The 20,841-nt window shown below is 41.9% G+C and overlaps 1 protein-coding gene and 1 long non-coding RNA gene across 2 annotated transcripts; one reads left to right on the top strand and one right to left on the bottom strand.

Annotated features, from left to right (window-relative positions):
• LOC8075928 (probable inactive beta-glucosidase 14) lies at positions 4,869 to 15,828 on the top strand. The gene is made up of 12 exons (XM_002448123.2): positions 4,869 to 5,000; positions 6,887 to 6,946; positions 12,804 to 12,872; positions 12,997 to 13,072; positions 13,507 to 13,581; positions 13,715 to 13,802; positions 13,877 to 14,129; positions 14,240 to 14,355; positions 14,462 to 14,702; positions 14,801 to 14,900; positions 15,063 to 15,171; positions 15,252 to 15,828. The coding sequence occupies exons 1-12, from the start codon at positions 4,884 to 4,886 to the stop codon at positions 15,466 to 15,468; spliced, it is 1,521 nt and encodes a 506-aa protein (XP_002448168.2). The 5' UTR covers positions 4,869 to 4,883; the 3' UTR covers positions 15,469 to 15,828.
• LOC110436672 lies at positions 19,431 to 20,841 on the bottom strand. Its single transcript, XR_002454496.1, has 2 exons — positions 20,806 to 20,841; positions 19,431 to 19,820 (listed from the first exon to the last, which is right to left on the bottom strand). It is a non-coding gene; the product is annotated as an uncharacterized LOC110436672 (long non-coding RNA).

Here is a 20,841-nt window from a genome sequence, read left to right as displayed (position 1 = left end):
GAGAAGCAACACAGAGTGACAGGCTCAGGGGGTTGCCGACTGCTTTGGCTAGCGCTCGAGCAGCCAGTCTCATCGTGGTTTCAGGGAGGAGCATCCATAAGCATGCTCTAGAGACGTAAGTTTCGACCGAACCTCGTTACCAAATATGGAGTCTCCTGTGCGGTGGTGTGATCTCTCTTGAATACCTCGCCTAGGTCGATCCAAGCAAACGCTTCCGTGTTAGGCACCAATATCACAACAATTGATATCAAGAGCTTCAGGTTGATTGAGGATCTTAGGATGTGAGAGAAGAGGTGAAGACTCGAGGATCATGCTCAACAAGTACCCAGTGTGGCTCAGGGCGGCGCAAGGTGGAGCATGGCGCTGACAGGTGCTTGATCAGGTCGGTGGTGTCGGACACTCTAGGCTGGAGGCCTAGACTGTCTGATGGGCTGCAGTCAGTGTGGATCGGCTAGACTCGAACCAACATAGTGCTTGGTGAAGGCGGTTAGGAGATCATCAACCTTGGCTCATGATCCATAATGGAAAGGCCAGATGACGCAAGTGTCGGTCAACTGGAGCGCGTGAGCACCATGGTGATGGTGGTGTGACCTGGTGTTGCACAGGGGCTATTTCACGACACGACGACCAGGTTTCAGTGTTGCGCGTCCACGGTGCATCATGTCTCATGCACTAGAGTTGTGTGAGGGCGTCTTGCAACGGTAGGGCCTCAGTGAAGGCAGTGAGGAGATCATCAACCTTGGCTCGTGATCCATAATGGAAAGGCCAGATGAGGCGAGTGACGGTCAACCGGAGCACGCGAGCACCATGGTGATGGTGGTGTGACCTAGTGTTGCATAGGGGCTATGTCACGACACGGCGACCAGGTTTCAGGTTGCGCGTCCATGGTGCATCATGTCTCATGCACAAGAGTTGTGTGAGGGCGTCTTGCAACGGCAAGGCCCGAACGCATAGGTGGAGCGCACTCTACAGGGCCAAGGACAATATGCAAACGTTTTTGTCAGAAAGATTGGCGGTGTGGGAAGCATGGTTGTCGCGGCAAGTTCACGTGTAGACGAGCATGCTTGACAGAGGGTGCGACGTGGGCACTAGGGAAGATGATCATAAGGAATGTAGTATAGGGCTAGGCGAGCTAGGTGTTGGCTATTGTAACTTAGCCTCTCTATAAAAGGAGGATGAGGGGACTGCACTTGTAACTCATTCTAGTCATGAGAGTGAAAAGCAATATAGAGTGACAGGCTTGCGGGGGGTGTCGGCGGCTTTGGTCGACGCCCTGGCCACGATTTCAGGGAACATTATACCACAACCAATTAGTAGCGTCTCTAAAATGGTCGCTATAAGCCGTTACAGTGACCAATCATCCATCGCTCACTATAACATTATGTATAAGTCGTTGTAAGTGGCGTCACTATAAGTCTATAGGGATCGATAGGGGTTATAGCGACCGATAGTTAGACGCAAATATTTATACCGACCGATGATTTGTTACATGTTTTAGCAACCAATAGTTTGAGGATATCAAACTTTTTAGCTATCAATAATCAGTCACTGTGAACTAGGATAATTGTATATAATAACAATTTTATATTAACTAGATTTCAAACCCAATAAACATCCATAACATGTCTCATTATTCATCAGTCACATACATCCATTGCTTCCCATAGCACTCATGAAACATATTATAAGATAATAATATCTCAAGTTTCATTAAAGCTAACATTTAGCAATACACATCAGGTTCAATTATTTAAGATTCTGATCCATGACAGTTCTATCATCTAACACACACAACCTAGCTAAGTTAAAGGGTCGTCCCCTACCATGAGCCATCCATCTTTCCTTTCACCGTTCTTCTTAATTTCTAAATCTGCTTACCAATTAAATAAACCGAACAAATGAAGATGAAGACATAGTAAATAAGTAGACCGGCTAGCAGTGCAAGACTGCAAGCGTTGCTCCAAATTGGAGCTAACTGAGTAATTGTTGCAGCAGGCAAAGTAGACAGGCTGGCTAAAATGCTAAGCATGCCGGATGCCGCCCAAAATAATATTGATAAATATCCGCTTCTTTCTCGAAGACTCGAAGTCTCGAACTGCCAATTGATATCTTGCGTGAAAGCCCGGCATGAATGAGCAGCTGACAACGAGCAATTTCAAAAGGCCAGAAAGCTACACCCCTGAATATCTACATATTTCCATGCAGCAAATTATCCTAACAATAGATCTCAAATTGCAGGTTACACAGAACAACACTTCTCAGCGATTCAGAATTAGGATTCAGAACATAGGAAGGGAGTAATAGACGGGGATTCAGAACATCGGAAGGGTGCAACGGACAGGGGGTGTGGAACCTAAATGGGAGGGAAGAGAACCAGTATCTGGTGACGCTCCTGTTCGAGCTCGTAAGCGGTAGGAGTGGGGAAGGTGGCTGCGACGATGGGGTGGATGTGGACGACGGCTGTGGCGGCTCGAGTGGGTACGGCAATCCCAACAAGAGCGCAGCAGGGATGGTGTCATGGTGGCCAGGACAATTATTGTGGCGATAGGGACGGCGGCCCAGACGATAATCACGAAAGCTTGAAAGAAAAACTCAAAATTAGCTACCTCGCTCGACTCGCTCGTTAATGACTTGGCTCGAGCTCGATTCGTTTTATAACAAGCCAGTTCATTCTGAAACAAGCTAGCTCGATTTATAAGAGCCATCTAATCATGAGCTGCTCGTTAGCTCGAACGAGCCAGCGATTTCACAAGCCAAACACCTAAAGTTAGCTCAGCCCATGCATCTCTCGACGTCCTATTTGCCTCGGCCCAGCCCAAGTCTGAAACCCTAAGCATATACACCAGTACACACCACCAGAGCCTCGGCACAATAGTCTTTTCCCTTTCCCCTCCCATCTCATGATACAGGAGCCGCCGCCCGCTGCCGTTCATCGCCACGCCTGCGCGTAGGCACGCTATACGTCGCTGACCCTCGTCGTAGGTAAGCATGCCACTCCTCTTTGGTCTCCCATCTCCGCACGTTGTAGGCAGCACGCAAAGCACACAACTCGTATTTCCATGTGATGTGTTTTTACGTTTTGGTTCACGAGCCAAAATGAGCTTCTCGAGCTATTTAGCAAGCCGAGCTGAGCTGCTCTTCTAGCTTGTTAGTCTAACGAGCCGAATCGAGCCAGAGTGCTAACGAACCGAGCTATAATGAGTTGAGTTGTAACGAACCGAGCTAGCTCGATATCCAGGCTGTTGACACGGAGGCAGAAATGGCGGCTGCATGCAGTAGGGTAGTGCCCCATGAGCTCATGGCGATGCGAAGGGCCCGAGAGGAGAGCGGCGTTGGGTGCTGTCCGTGAGGTGTGAGAGGGAGATGAGACGGCAATTGATGGGGCGGAGACTGAGGTTGAGTTAGGATTTTGGAGATGACTGATTGGTGGGCCATAGTAATTTCAGCGCGTCAATGGGCTAGAATGAGCGTGCCAAAAATGAAAATGGGCTAGCCCGCACACAGCCTCGCTGCACAACACAAGGCAGGCTATGTAGTCCGTACGGCCAACCAACGTGCACAACATGGCTCGATAGAAACGCATGTTTTCTTCGTAAGGAGTTATATATATGCAGCCAGGTTGCAGCAGCACTGCAGCACTATTGCACCGGATGAGACATGCCCGCGAGTAATTTCCTATCAAATTAAAGACTAGATGGTGTTTCTAATTATCACGAGAGTTTAATTTATCTTTTTTCTAGCGCGTCTAGTGATATGGTGTCTTTGTGCTCTGTTGGAGCCTCTAATTAATAATGGTAAGATATGATTTGGTTTTTCAAATTTAATACTCGAAATTTGTGTTGACGCGCAATTGTACCCCGATATTTCAGTAACTGAAATTTCATGTCTTGATTCGAGTATTTAGAAGAGATGGAACTATATGCAAGTCAAGGCAGTATAAACGATACATCTTAACAGTATTTTATAACAAAAAACACAAGCCCTAAAACATAGGTAAATGTGTCCCAATGACATCAAACTTAACTAAGGTTCTATTTGGTTCCCCTTGCTAAATTTTAGTTAGCTAAAATTATTTTAGTTAGAGCAACTCCAAGAGAAGAGCTATCCATGTTATGTATTCTATATTTGGCTATTTTGAGGGAAAAAAGAGAGTCCAACAGTTATTGTATTTGATTTGCTAAAATAGCAAGTCATCTGTCCCGAAGTTCTCGCATGGTAAATATAGCTTGCATGACCCGCTAGCCATATGATTTGCCGTATAGAAAGACTGTTGGAGATTTTTGTTTTTTTACATAATTTTCTATTTTAGAGGTTGGCTAAATCTTGAATTTAGTCATCTATTTTTATCAACTCTCTTGGAGTTAGCTAACTAAACTTTAGTCACTTTATTAGTAGCTAAAGTTCCAAACACATTAAATAAAAGGAGCTAAAATAGTTTATTTCATTAGTCATCCAAGAGTATATTAGAAAACACAGTATCAATCAAACATACGCTTCTCCTATTTTGGATAAAAACGGGCACTGCGGCCTAATACCCGAATAAGGTGAACTATTGTGTTGACACACAGTAGTTCCCACCGACGCTTGATCCTGACAGACGGTAGTCTGTATGTACGTCTGCTCTCTAGTCCGCGCAGCCTAGCTACCAACGGCCAACGCACGCTGCACAACAACAGCGGCAAGCTCGGTAACAACACCAGCCACCCACAGGCTCGATCGGTAGTCCGCACAGCCTACCAACCCACGCTGCACACCACCAGCCCCCCGGCTCTCGGTAGATCAATGCAGCCAGGTTGCAGCAGCACTGTTGCACCGGATGAGACGTGGCCCAGGCGTGCGCTGCCAAACACACACTGTGCCAATCGCAATCACGCCCCGCTGTCATGGCGCGTCTCTTCTTCCTCCTCCTATTTCCCCTCCTCCACTCTTCCGTCGCCGGGCTCAAGCGCAGCGACTTCCCACCGTCCTTCCTCTTCGGCGCCGGCACGTCGGCTTACCAGGTACGGGCCATACGGTACCCGTTGCGGAGCTCAGCAAGAGCTAGCTCTAAACGCACAGGTCACCAGTGCAGAGAAGCAATTCTGAGATGGCTGTTAAGGGCACTTAGAGCATCTCCAGGAGTTTGGTAAAACAACTCCCTATCTTAATATTTTAGAAAAAGAGAAGAAAACTTTCTCCAGTAGTTTGTTAAAATAGCTCCTTAAAAGTAGAAAGTTGTCAAATATCCTTCTCAACTCATAAATTTCCAAAGTCGAAGAACTCCCTATATCTGCTCCTTAGACCTGTTTTCACGCTATTTCTCGTACAGTCCTTTGGTCCGACCGTCGTTGGTATGTACCAGCCTCCATTGCCGCCGCCCTATAGGTCAACGCTATCGCTCCATGCTTGCCTCCGTGGGCGTTATTGATCTTTGGCTCGAAAGCATGACATGCTGCCTTCACATGTGGATAGTCTGCTATCTTTATATATGCTCATCGCTTGTATTGTTGGCCGAAAGACATGCAAGGTAGGCACGCTTTGTTGGCCGTACAGAGCTAGTGCTCATTTCAGTGCAGTGTCGACAAAAGATTCAATTTTTTTTTCAATAAACCCAAAAATCATTAAATGTGGGTCCTACTATAACTTTTAAAAAGTTATTAGAGGAGAAGAACAAAAAGTATGGTTGCTATTTATTTTGTTAACTTACTAAATTGATTAATTTAGCAAATAAATTATACCAAATTTCTGGAGATGCCCGTCTGCATTGTTTATTGACTCGATTAATTAAGCTGCGTGCCGTCATCATTTTTTCATTATGACTTGCAAGCCGGAGGTGGAAGCAAACTAGCAGACAAAGTTCCTTGGACCGGCTAGTAGTTGCTGCTATGGCCGTGTGTCTCATTCTCCTTTACTACTTATTTACTCCAGAGAAAAATTCACCAGCGGTCTCTTAATTTGGCTTAAAGAAGTGTTATCTAGGTCTCTAAATTTTCAAAGTGATACCCATAAATTCTTAAACTTGGTAGAGGATGTCATTCAGATCTCTAAACTTTCAAAGTGATCACCACGGGTCTTTAAACTTGACAAAGGGTGTCATCCAGGTTCCTAAACTTTTAAAGTGATCACTGCAGATCGATAAACTTGGCCGACGGTGTCATCCTGATCCAAATATGGTCTAACTCACTCTATAAGTTGGTGTGACTTACTAACTGTAAGTTAGACGTGTATCCACCATATGTAAATTAATCAATTATTATTTATATAATATTTATCATGAAACTATAATTATGTAAAATAATTTACATCAACAAAAAATTATTAAAAATTTACAACGACAAATAATTTATATCGGCAAAAACATTACAATAAATATACAAATATACTATAATACATTTTCATAATAAATACTATATAAGTAATGATTGATTAATTGACACATGTTGGATCCACGTCTAACATAGAATCAGCTTGTCATACTAGCTTATAGAGTGGGTTAGATCACATTTGGACCGAGATGACACTATCGGCCAAATTTATAGACTTGGATGACACCTTCTGTCAAGTTTAAAGACCTGCGATGATCACCTTAAAGGTTTAGGGACCTAAATGACACCATCTGTCAAGTTTAGAGCCTATAGATATCACTTTGAAAATTTAGAGACCTAGATGACATTTTCAGTCAAGTTTTTTAGAAGAATATTTTCAGTCAAGTTGAGGGACCGTTGATAATTTTTTTTTCTTTACTCGATGAAACTGTAGGGGTCTCCTCCTAAATCTTTGGATTTTTGTTTTGCTGATCGGGTCATGTCTGCAGCGCCTGGTGATATAGTATCTTAGTTGGATACTTTCTCCTCTATTGTTTTCCACTTAATTCCTTCTTATGACTATCTTCTCCATCTCATTTTAGGTTGAGGGCGCCTACCTAGAAGACAACAAGGGCCTGAGCAATTGGGATGTCTTCACCCATATTCAAGGTGCTTAGGTCTCAGTTATGCATGCATACGACGATGATCTAAGCCGTCTAAGCAACTCAATAATAAGGGGTATAAGCAAACTATGGCTGCATTGAGTAGAAATAACTACTATTATAGTTAAGGAGATTCTAGAAGGAATAAAGTTGAGGCCACCTGCACGCATAATGCGTGAATCACTATTCTGTGCCGGCTATGCATCAAGATTAAGCATACCTAAATAGGTTGTAGATGGTGTTGCACTAGTAGTACATAGAACCTCAGTAGTGACAGACTATGGCCGCCTTGAGTAGAAATAACTACTATTATTGTTAAGGAGATTCTAGAAGGAATGAAGTTGAGGCCACCTGCACGCATAATACGTGAATCACTATTCTGTGCCAGCTGCTGGGGCTATGCATCAAGATTAGCATAGAAGTATACGTGAACAGCTTGTAGATGGTGTTGCACTACTAGTACACAGAACCTTAGTAGTGACGGTTATAAACATATTTTTATAGGTATTTTTCAGAACCGCTGTTACCCAATTTTAAAGACAAAATCAGATATACATTATATGTGAGTTTTAGAAATCAAATCTCACATATAGCTACAAATAAGGGGTAATATCAAAACACAATGCATAAATATATATAGTACTTAGTATAAAAGAGATAACCTTTAATAGCAAACAGCGGATAGACAACTCCAACTTCGGATATTAACTTCTCTCTACATGATCCAACTGGTTGATCACAAGCCTAAGCTTCTCCTGAGGTTTGGGGGAAATAGCAAGAGTGAGTCCATGTCGAACTCAACAAGTATAGCAACTAGATTGTATTTATCCCACAATCTCATGATCAATGTGACATAAATAATGTAAAGCATTAAATAATAAATAATGGGTATATTTAACACACAAGAATCATCATCGTCGATGCAAGAATCCCCAAGGCCGCTTTTGACCGTGAGCACGGCTAGTATACTAGTTTTTAACACTCTGCAGAGGTTGTACATCTTTACCCATGAGTCATGATTTACCCTTTCGCCCGAGGTGATCAGCCTCTTAACCCACTTCCAAGGAAGGTCGGCAGGGATCACTATGAAGCCTTTCAAAAGTTCGTCTAACATGTTAGGGCCACAAGGTTTCCTTTGCGCGCAGATATAGATACCCCCCTTCCAAATGGCACAATGACGCGCAGCCTATACACATAAGGACAGGGGCTCGCACTATACCCAAAACGGTTCAGCCCCTCCGCCCTTTCGGGTAACCTCTAACAAGCTAGAAAAGGTATTCATACTGAGCTAAAGCCAGAACCATTATAGCCCTCATGGTTGCACTGTTGTCCCGGTTATCACTTACAGATAAATCATCAAATGGCTAAAAAGTCATTTTTATCATTTATTACTTAACATTAATCTAGTCACAGGATCATGGTCACAGAAATAAACTCCAAATGCTATACTTGCCTTGATCCAATTGCTCTTGCTGATCCTGCTGGTCTTACTAGTTGTCCAAGCTCTGATCTTGATCACTGAAGCACTCTTGATCACCACGAATTACTCACCGACTAAACTCGATCATCGATCAACCACACACAATCATCCGGAGACAAACATACACGAAGCAAACAAAGCTACAATTAGAACAGTACACCAATCATATAAAAACAGTATGAAAAGTTTATAAAATGATTCTATGCATCGCTACGATTTCACAGACGTAAAGATCACGAAAATCAGAATTAAAACGTAGAAGTTACGAATTTTCTAAGATTTCCTATAGATTAATAATTAATTAATTAGGGTCACGAAAATAAAAAGTTTAAACTGGTGAATTAAGTTTACTAACATGTAGAGCTCATTAATACCAATCTAACGAAATTTGAATGGACAAAAACAGAGTTCAAATGATTAAACTGCGCATGATTAAAGGTAGACCGATTAATAAAGTAATGGTAGAAGATTTTAAAAAACTACCATAACATGCCTAGTGTTGTTTCCATCATGCCTGGTTGCCACTCGATGTCCAGGAGATTCATTGGCCATAGCTTGCAAAGGCCGGAGGACAGCTGCAGGCAGCACGTGCGGCGCACAGGCAATAAAAGGAGATGGGCTTAGCTCCAGGACTAGACGTGCGGTAAGTGCAGATGAAAAGGAGGCATCCTGTTCCTTCGTGACTTGATGTTTAGCTTGCTGAACGAGAGATCAGGTACCGAATAGAAAGAAAATAAGAAGCAAAACAAATAATGAGTACTGAATAAAGAGGGAGTCACGCACCAGAAGAGACGATAATAATGAGCACAGGCGAGGGACTGGAGAGATGACGAAAAAAATATAATTTACTACCGTAGAATTCTCAGACTAGGGGCTCCATTTACGGTATTTTTGTATTTCTCCTAAAGGGTTGGTATATATATATATATATATATATATATATATATATATATATATATATGGAGGAAAACTCTCCACATCTACATCAATTAGCAATATGGTACTAATTGATGTTGCCCCTTCCAACTTTACTAATAGGCCTAATTAATTATTAAAGCCCACTAGTAAATAAATACATTGGCCTTTGAGATCATGGGCTCAGCGTTGGGGTAGAATGAAAGATTTATTATTTTCAAAATTAATTATTTTTGTGAATAAGATATTTCTAGAAAAGTCCAGAATTATTATTTAAGTCATGAAAAATATTTCAAAAGCTCTGAAAATTCGGGAAAAATTCTCGGAGATATTATGAAACATGAGGAACCCAAATAAAGTATTTGAAGCTCATGATAAGATAATTCGGAGCATCTAAAAATTAGATTATGCTCACAGTCAAGTGGGAACAAGTTCCACAAAAAGTGTTGGAATAATTCTTGGTCAGTTTTTAGAGATTGATTGATGGTTGAGGAACTGAAAGGAATGATTTGGGTTACAAAGAAAAGATTTTGGGAAACTCGAAACAAAAGCATAGGCTAGAAAACAAGGAATTTGATTGTAGAAAAAAAAGATAAATCCATGCCGAAGAAGGGAGATCGACCTACTAACGTCTTTTAAACACTCCACTCACTGTCAACACACAAAGGAGCAATAAGCAAACATTACATCAAATCTTATGCACCAGCATGTATGCACAACAATATTGCTATGCCTTATGATAAATTTTAATTTACTAAAAAAATGTTATTTTTCCTATATTTTCATGAGCTCAAAAATACCAAATTAAATTATTTTAGCTCTATTTTGAAAGGACCAAATTTTGGGGTGTTACAACCGCGAGCGTTAGGGGCTAGTGGAAATGATCATTCCACTTGCGGTTAATTGAGGATCGCCTGTGGAAATCTATTTCTAGGGAAGGCCCATTGACGAGCCACCCAATCGTGTGCTTCGCGGCCGGCGGGATCCGAACCCGATACCTCGCCCTCGCGTGTAGCCTCTTCTACCACTCCACCCATCACTTACTTGTGTCTATATAACTATATTATAGTTTGACTCCCCGCATATTATCCTAAACTGAGCATATATTGACTGTTTAAGGGCCTAAACGAATTCAAATGAAAAAGTTATCAACTATAAAGTTTTATAACTTTTCAAGATCTACAACTTTTATATTGATAGTTTCTCCCATTCGAGGTCGTTTACAAAATTTAAATTTCAAATTTGACAAATTCGAACATAGTTTTCGATGACAAGATGATTTCAAATGAAAAAAAAAATTATCAACTACAAAGTTTCATAACTTTTCGAGATCTACAACTTTCATTTTGGTGGTTTTTCATATAAGGCCATTTAAAAAACTCAAAAAAACCAATTTCAAATTATTTCTACATAGAAATCTGATTTTTAGTGCGTTTCTTAAGAAAATCACCTGTAGACATATATAATTTTTAGTGGAGGTTTTGGTAGGAAAACCGCCTGTGAAAATATGTTTCCACTAGTAGTAGTTCTTGAATCAGGCCCACCGATTTATTTTTACCACCTGTAAAAAAGAATCTCCAAGGCTAATGTAGAGCTTTTTTGTACTACTGTTGCGCGGGAGTCACACTGCAACACAACTGCATATAATTTGTTCCATTCTAAAATACAAAGCGATTCTTGGTATACTTTCAGCTTTTGTAAAATTACTTGGAGATGTATCCATTTAGGAGGTCATTGCATACTGCACTTTTCCTCTTTTTGTTTTTATCTCAGTTAGAGAATATTTCACGCTCTTGAACTAGGGGAGAATTTTGGCCAATGAATGCATCTTGTTTAGAACTGGGAGTGTCGGTGTTACGAAACCACCGGCTAGTAACTTTGTGTGTTTGCATGTTTAGGCTCGGATGGTTAGCTAAGGTGGGTGCAAGGGTTTATGTTGGTTCGGACGAAAGTCCCTAATCCAATCATGGTGCCATTGTGCTACCCGCTATTTTGATTAGTTTATGTAAGGGTTATAAACAAGTGAGAGAGGTAGAGAGCTCCCAAGTCTCTGTGCCGTGCGTGTGGTCAGAGTGGTGTGCTGTTGAACTTGAAAAGTTCAAAGAGCTTGCCCTAGAAGGGCCCCAAGTCCTCCCTTTTATAGTTCAAGGGAGGAGCCTTGGCGTACAAGAGGAAGAGAAACAAAGGAGTGCATGGGAAGGAATCCTAGAGGCTCCTAGGGCTCCTTCCCTGTATGCGGGCTTCATTAGTCTAGTCGTCAAAGGGGGAGGACGACCAAGTCCCCCTTGTCATCATGCTGCCAAAGTGGATGGTATAGTGACGGTGTGTCATCCGCTCGGTCACAGTCCCCCTCTTGTCAGAGTGTGCAGCGTGGCTTACCGCGCCCTCCACGAACCTTATGCCAGGTTGTACTGGGCCCGGGCAGTACACTATTGCCCTGCCCGGAACCGCCACGTCGAAGCACCCTAGAAGACAATGTACCCTGGCTATAGATGGCCTAGGGCACGCCAACTTCCTCGTCATGGTATGGGGATGGTGCGCCATCTTGTTCGCTCACTGCCTTGGGAGAGGTGACCTGGGCCCCGCTCTAACTGGGTTGTCTCCTTCCGATGTCATAACCTTCGTGAAAACTCGTACAAACCATGGTAAAAAAGTCATCTAAATTCAACAAAATCACACATGTAGATGATATGATGATATACAATATTGTAAAATATCCTGTCCAAACTCGAATTCGTTGGTGAGATATAAAAATAACAAATTAAAGCTAGAAAGTTGTCCACAGGATTTGTTAGAAATTTCAAGTCAAAAAGCTGTCCATAGGACTTGAAAAGATGAAAGCTCGTTTATTCATGTCCATCATTGCATAAGACACAATTGTAATCAAGTTCCATATTCTTTCTTTTCAAAAGATTTGTTGTGTTTAATCTGTCTTTAAAAAGTAACCTGAAGAAGAATTTGTGCTTACCTAAGTTCCTAGAAGCCCATAGCCAAGAGAACAATGTAGAGGCATCAGAATGTCCAATTAGCAAACTGTAAACTTCCCTGCACAACCGCCCATGCGTTTCGTCGCAGCCCCACCTCCGGCCGGGCACCACACCGTGCAGGACCAGCTGCAAACGAGGAAGACGAAGACGAAGTCATCTTGGGCTGAGATGGGCTGGGTGCTGAGAAAGTGGCTCCACTTTGGCCACGTTTTTGGGAGGTAACGAGAAGCTGTCCCTGATGGCTCCATTCGCTCACGGAGGATCCACGACGATAGTCACGCCTGTCACAGAAGGCTCCATTGGAGCCCACCAAACTAGGGCCATTTTGTGCTGAAATCCTGAAACCCAACCAAAATCACTGCCGGTAGACTCGATTTAGGAGGTGGATGTCCCCGCTAGCTATAAGCATGTGCGCTTTGGAAGTCACAGACGTGCTTGATTTTGTTGCCTGTACGTCTTAGTCTTGGCTATTAACCAAAAATCAGGAAAGATTAAGGATGGAAGCAATGGCGACGTGGCCTCAGACCATTATCATCGATACAAGGTAAGTATACATAAAGACATTTTATCAAGTGATTATGCATCTTTTTTAACCCTGCATAAATCAGTAGGATGAAAGGCTCAATAGTTCCAAAAGGCAAAATCTCACTCAAAGTCAGCACTGGCAGGACGACATAGAAATGATGCATTTGATGGGCCTCGACTCCTACAGATTCTCATTGTCCTGGTCAAGAATACTTCCAAGTGAGCTCATTCTCAAAATTTCATGAGTTCACTAATTGTCAATGCCTTTTAACCTAACTCCCAGCTCAACAACATGCAACGAATCCTTCCTTATAGCAACTCCAAGAGCTTGACTATTCTTATTGTGGAGGCTATTTTAGAATTTGTATAGCAAAAACTAGGCTCCAACAGATGTGCTATTAGTTTTATAAAATAGAAAGTAGGTTATATGTCCCTTGATTTTCGATTGCCATATATAGTCAATCATTGACACTGGCTATCTGATTTTGTAAAATATCAAGACTGTTGTAGACTTTTTTAAAAAAAATCTATTTCAAAAAAATGGCTAAACAATAAAATTTAGCTAGAAATTTTAGCCAAGCTCTTGAAGTTGCTCTTAGTACCGGCGTTTAACTTAAATTATATGCTTATACCTTTCAAATATCCCTGGTCAGAGGGTCGCTTCGGAGGTGTTAATCCGGCAGGCGTTAAATTCTACAGCAGCCTCATCAACGGCCTGCTAGGAAAAGGTATGCCTTCTTTGTTCTTTTATTATGTGGCCAGCTAGCTCCCTCGACAAATGCCACCCTGCAAAACAAGCAAACCTTTCAGTTCAATCTCTTTCATCTGGGCCTGGCATTTGATACGCTTGGATCGGAGCAGGGATACAACCATTTGTGACGATCAACCACTATGACTTACCCGAGGAACTCGAAGAAAGATATGGCTCCTGGTTGAGCCCAGAGATTCAGTAAGCCCATATTATACTTTTATCTACGAGGATGCAGTAAGCTCATATGTGGTTTTTTCTGCATTTCTGTTCAGGGAGGACTTCACCTACTTTGCTGAGCTTTGCTTCAAGATGTTTGGTGACCGAGTAAAGCACTGGGCTACATTCAATGAGCCAAATATTTTGGCTAAGCTCGCATACTCGGCCGGGATATTTCCACCCAACCGTTGTTCCAGGTCATATGGAACATGCGACTCTGGGAATTCATCAACCGAGCCCTATATTGCAGCGCATAACATGATATTAGCTCATGCAAAGGCGGTGAACATCTACAGAAAGAATTACAAGGTAGAAAAGACGCATTTAGATCAAAAGGGAGTTGGGACTAACTGTATGCTTGCTCTTAAATCCTCATGGAAGTTGCATAAGTTGTTTTTCTTGTTCTCCGTCCTTCTCAGGCCAAGCAAGGTGGCTCTGTTGGAATTACACTATCAATGATGTGGTTTGAACCACTGAGGAATGTCACAGAGGACCACGTGGCAGTAGGCCGAGCTCTGTCTTTCGATGCTGCGTGGTATCAGTTGATTCAGTAACCTTCCATCGTACTAGTATTTTACTATTGGAACTGACTTTTTGGTCTTCACGATTGAATGCTCACTTGATGATCTATGCTAAAACAGGTTCCTGGATCCCTTGTTCTTTGGTGACTATCCTCAACAAATGCGCAAAATCTTAGGTCCAAACTTGCCAAAAATCACAGAAGGAGAGAAGCAACTAATTAAAAACCAAATTGACTTCATCGGAGTAAATCACTACAATACCTTCTATGTCAAGGATTGCATATATTCTCTATGTGATTCGGACACCGAAGCTTTAGTTTCTCAATCAACAGAACGAAATGGGATACCCATCGGAAAACTGGTAAAAGTCAGCACTGCACATTGCATTATTCTATTCATCAAGAATCCTATTTCCAAATTGATTTTCCACAATCTAACACTGCTAAATTAATATTGCAGACACCGGACAACAGCTATGTGGTTCCAGGCTCTATGGAGAAGTTGGTCATGTATTTAGAGCAGAGATATAAAAGCATACCTTTGTACATCACAGAGAATGGTGGGTTACTAGGTTTGGTAAAATCTACATACTAGCTACAAAACTTGTGCCTTTGTACATACAATGATTCACTTCTATGCATCTTTGTATATAGTACACTTGTAGTACACTGGTACCATATTATCTGTATGGACCTCTTGATCTCCCTTTTTGGTCTTTCAGGTTATGCCCAAATAGGCAATAGCAGCACCACAACAGAAGAATTAATAAATGATAATGGAAGGTCAAGTTACATTGGTGACTACCTCACTTACTTGAGCTTTGCAATAAGGTTGTTGCATTCCTCAATTATCTTTACATGCAAACTGCTCTGCAGCCAGGTAATAACAAAACTTTGCTACTTCTGTGCAGGAAAGGAGCAGATGTGAGAGGTTATTTTGTGTGGTCTTTGATGGATACCTTCGAATGGAACTCCGGTTACACCGTAAAGTATGGTCTTTTTGACGTGGATTTGAAGTCACTAAAGCGAACACCAAGACTGTCCGCTAAATGGTACAGCAAGTTTATCAAGGGCTATGAACAGATAGAGATGGTCTCTGAAGAATCACCTAAGCATATGGTTTCCTAGCACAGAAATACAGAAATCGCAAAGTCCATGTCTGTATTTGATTATTTGTTAAATTTGCTCTTGTCCACGTATGCCAGTGCCATAAACTATAAGCCTTTTTTTATCAAATCATGAATGATATAAGCATTGAATGATGAATGATGCAAACTGTAAGCATTGAATCCACACATCGAGGTACTCAGAAATATATTGCTTGCACAATCTAAGTACACATACATATATATTGTCCCTCGAAGAATGGAAGTCCTGGATGAAACAGTACCTCTCGTCTGGCATTTGATACAGAAAAGACATTAATTCATTATTTTGTTGATCAAATCATTCTTTCACAAATGACAAATCTCCTCTGAAGCTTTTGCAATGAAATCCTCATTCAAAGTTATAAATTATAGTAAATAGCACAAATCAAGACACCAATTCTACATTGTTTCCAAGGTTTTTCAAGCTGTATTTCTTAAGAATGGCATATAACATATTACATATACCCAAACACTCTAGATGCAAAAGTTCTTTCTCAGAATACTAAAGTGGACATTTTATATGAAAAAAATGTACATTAGATTTTTAACAGAAATGCCATTCATATGAAAAATTGCACATTAGATTTTTAAGTGAAATTCTAGATTTTTTACTAGCAAATATATTTGCCATCAACAATATATATCATGTGAAAGCCAACTAAAGCTTTTTGGCTGCAGAAAGAACTGCATCTACTTGAAGCAACAACTCTTCATTGCCACCAAGAAGGCTAGAACTATTTTGTCTTGTGTGGGAGGAGCAGGAGGAGATGACATAGGTGTAGTCGTCACAATTGTTGCTGAAGTTTCCTTATAGACTTGTCCCTTTATCATCACTAACTTCCGTTGTAGCTCTCTCCTTAGAGTGTCTTCAACATAACACCCAAAGCGCGATCCATACTCAAAATAGGTTGTTCACAGTGTTTTTGCGTATCCAAAACATTCTCCAACGGAAGACGCAAACACAACACCTATTTTGGGTACGAGACCGGCCAGAACGAAAATTAGCGTCTCTTGGTCTCCATGACACAAATCACTGGCATGGTGGGAGGAGTCCGCACCTGGAAGCAACACGGCTTCGATGGTGGTAGAGCAGAGGCTGGCGAGAGTCTGAGTTGGAACAGAGGAAGAGAGGGAGACGCGTCGGTAGTGGGGAGGCGGTGGCATGCGGCTTCTCGGTGGCGTCGCAGTTTCCCCATGGCGGCGTCCTTCCTATGGCACAGGTTCCATGGCGGCAGTCAAGTAGTTCCCTATGGCAGCTCATTGGTCACCGACGGAGGTACTGTAGCAGTGGCGGACCATCTCGCACAGGTTCTCCTTCCCGCGACGCAGTTTCCATGGCAGCGAATCTTCCCGTGGCGCGGTTCCCCTACGGCAGCGACGGATCTTCTATCGTGTGTGGCGGAAGCCTGTGGCTTCAAGCTCGGGTGTGGAGTCTGCAGCCGGGGCGAGGGCAGCTCCAGCTCGCCGCTGGTGGGGAGAGAATGCACGCCGCCGGTGGGGAGAGGACACACGCCATGGGGCTGCATGTTGATGTGGGGCCCTCTTCTTTTGTGTTGTGGCTGTTGGACACGGGAGGGTTTGGGTCCACGACTCAGGCCTTGTTTAGTTTTCAAAAAATTTCAAAATTTCCTATCACATCGAATCTTGCGGCACATGCATAGAGCATTAAATAAAGATAAAAACAAAAACTAATTGTATAGTTTGTCTGTAAATCATGAGATAAATCTTTTGAACTTAGTTAATCCATGATTGGATAATATTTGTCAAATAAAAACGAAAGTGCTACGGTGTCCAAAAACCCAAAATTTTGGGAACTGAACAAGGCCTCATTCAGTCATTTGTGTTGCGTGACCCAAATGATGATATGGGTTTCCTGTTTGCGTTTCAGTTGTTGGAGATAGTCTTAGGCTCTTAGCCCTTTGGGCTCTTTGAACTACTTCCTCCTATATGTATCGTATACATAAGAGAATTCAGTAGCATGTGGCGTAGATCGAGGGTTACAGAGCAGAAGAAAAAAAATGAAAAAATCCGAAATGGCAATTTTTCACTATATGTAACGCAGCTATCAATAATGACGGAAAACAGTTGATCTCTGTGATATCTCCAAACAAACCCATCACACTTTACCTTGGGCATCAGGACTATGTAGTTCCCAAAAATGAATGCAGAACCATTTCCCTTCTGCGAATTTTCAGGACATGTTTAACTCCACCTAACCCAGGGCACATATCCAGTTTTACAATTGGTAGGCTATTACACTTACGCCCATTTTGCAGTTCAATGCTCATTCCTTGTTGAATGTCTTTCGTGGTATTTGAAAACTGAAACATGTAAGGTAAACATGGATGACAACAGATCATCGAGATGTCAATTTTCTAAAGAGCTCATTGGCGAATTGACATGGAAAACAAAATACTGTGAGTGCTCATCTGGAGCAAGGATTGTGTCCTGCAGTACCTGGAACTCCTGCACCCTGCTTCTGCTGCTCGGCCTGCCATTGTCCGACGATGCTGAACACCTTGCCCACCACCGAACTCGACCTGACCCGCTCCATTTGCACCTCCGCGAAGGCCTTCCCGAGGAAGAAGGCGTCGAGGATGGCCTTAGCTTGCTCTCGTGTCTATAGTCACCGGTGTTCCCGGAACGACGGATCGAGGAACGACGAACCGGGAACGGGAACGACGTTTTAGATGCAGTTTTTACACTGTGGGAGCGATTTCGTTCCTGTCCCGAACGCTCGTTCCCGGAATGTGGAACGCTGCATCGTTCCCGTTCCGCGGTGACTAAGCTCGTGTCATCTGCGCGATGACACCAGCAAGAGCACAGAGTAAAGCCCACCAAAGCTCGCCCTTCTGCTCCCCATGTCAGAGAGGTTATTACCTGGTTTGGGCTCAGGGTGTGTGCCCCCGGTGCCGCCGCTACTAGTGGGAGGAAACGAGAAACTTCAACATTTGACCATAAGTTTGTGCATCTCTTCAGATTTGACATCCAATTCGCATATCTTTGAAAATATAACAAACTCTTTCAATACGAGAAACTTCTCTTTTTTTCTCAACTTTCTTGTTTCCAATATATAACCTTCTTACTATCCAGGGCACGACATGAACAAACCATAGTGCTCCTGCCTCCTAAAACAAAGATTCCACACTCCCTCCATACCCATAAAGAAAGTCGTTTTGAACAAGATTTGAGTCAAACATTGGGAATATAAAATTATAAATAACTTTTAAGTTATTGAATTTTGAAATGTAAAAACTATATGACTAGATTTGTCTTGAAGAATACTTTCATAAAATATACGTATACCAATTTTTGATAATTTTTTTTATAAAAACAGAAAGTCAAAATTAGGTTTTGGAGACCTTGTCGTTGTCCTAGACGATTTCCTTATGGGTATTGAGGGAGTATATATTTGCAGATGTGCACCCGCGTCTAGTGTCCGTGGTGCTACCTATACTCTCGGCGTGGCTGAGCGGGGAAACAGCCCTCAGATGGCTGGCTCAGCAGCGCGCATCCCACCAAGGCGGCCGGCGAGGATCAACGTCTCCGCTACAGCTGCAAAGGGGCCGGAGCGGAGCGCTCCTAAAGCTGCCCCGCTGATCCGTTTGTGCTAAATGAGGTTTGGGGGTCGACCCGCTCCGTCCGTGCAACGAACCGTGGATATCCTTGGGTCGAACCTGTTGCCGTCGCAGTTGCTTGTCGCTGCACCATCTGTTGCCTAGCGTGCGTGTGTGTGCATGTGAGATAGTAGTACCTCCTCCTACTTGGTACATGCAGTTCACTAATGCTGGTCGATCATCTGCATGTTGGTGAAGAAATAGGCTACGAAGCAAGCTTAATAGCCATGAACTATCTTGTCTTATCACCATCAAGGAAAATAAAAAAGAAACAAAACAACCTATTTAATTTACAAAAAATAGTTTAGAACATGGACCAACAATCTTAACAAGTAGCCTTGGAGTTAGACCATTCATTACAACAGATCAGTTCATGATTCATTGCAGCAGATAGTTCAGAACATAGATATAAGCTATCTTAATATTTCAGAACAGAAAGTGCCTTTCCACTGCATGAGGGAAATAAGCATATCATTTACATGACCTTGAGAACATTTCATCCTACAAATAATTTAGACAACTTCAAAATGATAGGTACCTAGCAAAATGATTCAACAAGATCACACTGACATACAACGATTTATTATCCAGGAAAATAAAAGGATCCAGATCCCTAATAGCAGTAGCAGCTTTGAACAGGCCTCAGACATCTTCTGCAAGAGTATGGTGTGAGAATCTCAAGTCTTGGAACATGTGCATACCAAGCTGAATAACACTGCATATAATTAGTTAGTAAATTCATGATAGTAGTAGTAAAGTTAAAGCTCATATGCTAACTTCTAAATCACATCTGCATATGATTTAGTACTGCATACATGAGGGCACACAAACAAAGACAATGATTGAAAATGATATGACAAAGACTCATTTCTCTGGCCTCGGGGTAATATACTGTAAAACTAATATAGTATACCCAACAAGCAAGAAGGCATAAGGAAAGAAGTAATGTTTACCACACAGTTACTTCATTTAGCAAAGTAAAGATACTGAGTTATCTAATAACAAAGAGCCATATGCATACCCTAAAGCCTTAAGTAAATAATATTAACTCGCAACTAACATTCTCCAAACAATTTGCAGATAAACACATAGACTGTAAATTGCAAATACTTATAATTAACCTATCTTGTAAATTCAAAGATACAACATTTTGAACTCTAAAACCAAGAATATTAAATGACATCTACAACCTGCTTATGATGAAAACTGCTATCAGGCATGTCCAGTGAGATGCCAACACCAAATGAATATGCTATACTTTCAGTTGCATGTTCCCATGCACTTGTGGACATGTATTACCGAAGCTATCTTTTTTTTAGATAAAAAGCACTTAAGGTTACTCTGTCATGTAAGAGAACGAGGAAACTTCATGAGATAGGGTGAAAATAAAGACAGTCAAACTAAGAACATTGATGAGTTCGTCTTTTGGACTAACTTATAGTGGTAGAGCAGGAACTTTTGACTAGCAGGGCAATTTACAAGAAACATAATGTTCAGAGAAAATTCAAGAAAGTTTCAGAAAACCACTATATATATAATGTACTTTATATCAAAAAATGCAGCAGAGTTCATCAGCATGCAAAAATGCAGTGTGGTCCTAAGAATCTAGCGAGGCAGTGAAACCAAAGCTACATTCATCAGCAGAACCTGAGGACATTTTGACAGGATGGATCACGCATCAATATAAGATAGGAACTCACAAGGACTAGCACCTTCTTCTCATTCAAACAAGAAGA

This window comes from Sorghum bicolor, chromosome 6, assembly GCF_000003195.3.
Source record: "Sorghum bicolor cultivar BTx623 chromosome 6, Sorghum_bicolor_NCBIv3, whole genome shotgun sequence".
Lineage (NCBI taxonomy): Eukaryota > Viridiplantae > Streptophyta > Magnoliopsida > Poales > Poaceae > Sorghum > Sorghum bicolor.
The sequence above is the reverse complement of the archived record's forward strand: the minus strand, read 5'-3'. Positions and strand labels throughout refer to the sequence as shown.

What these genes read in the sequence shown, in the direction of transcription:
- LOC8075928 (XM_002448123.2), top strand. Translation starts at nt 4,884, where the DNA reads ATGGCGCGTCTCTTCTTCCTCCTCCTATTTCCCCTCCTCCACTCTTCC. An exon ending in ATTGGGATGTCTTCACCCAT is followed by an intron (nt 6,947 to 12,803) that starts ATTCAAGGTGCT and finishes TTGGCTATTAAC; the next exon opens with CAAAAATCAGGAAAGATTAA. An exon ending in CTGTCTTTCGATGCTGCGTG is followed by an intron (nt 14,356 to 14,461) that starts GTATCAGTTGAT and finishes ATGCTAAAACAG; the next exon opens with GTTCCTGGATCCCTTGTTCT.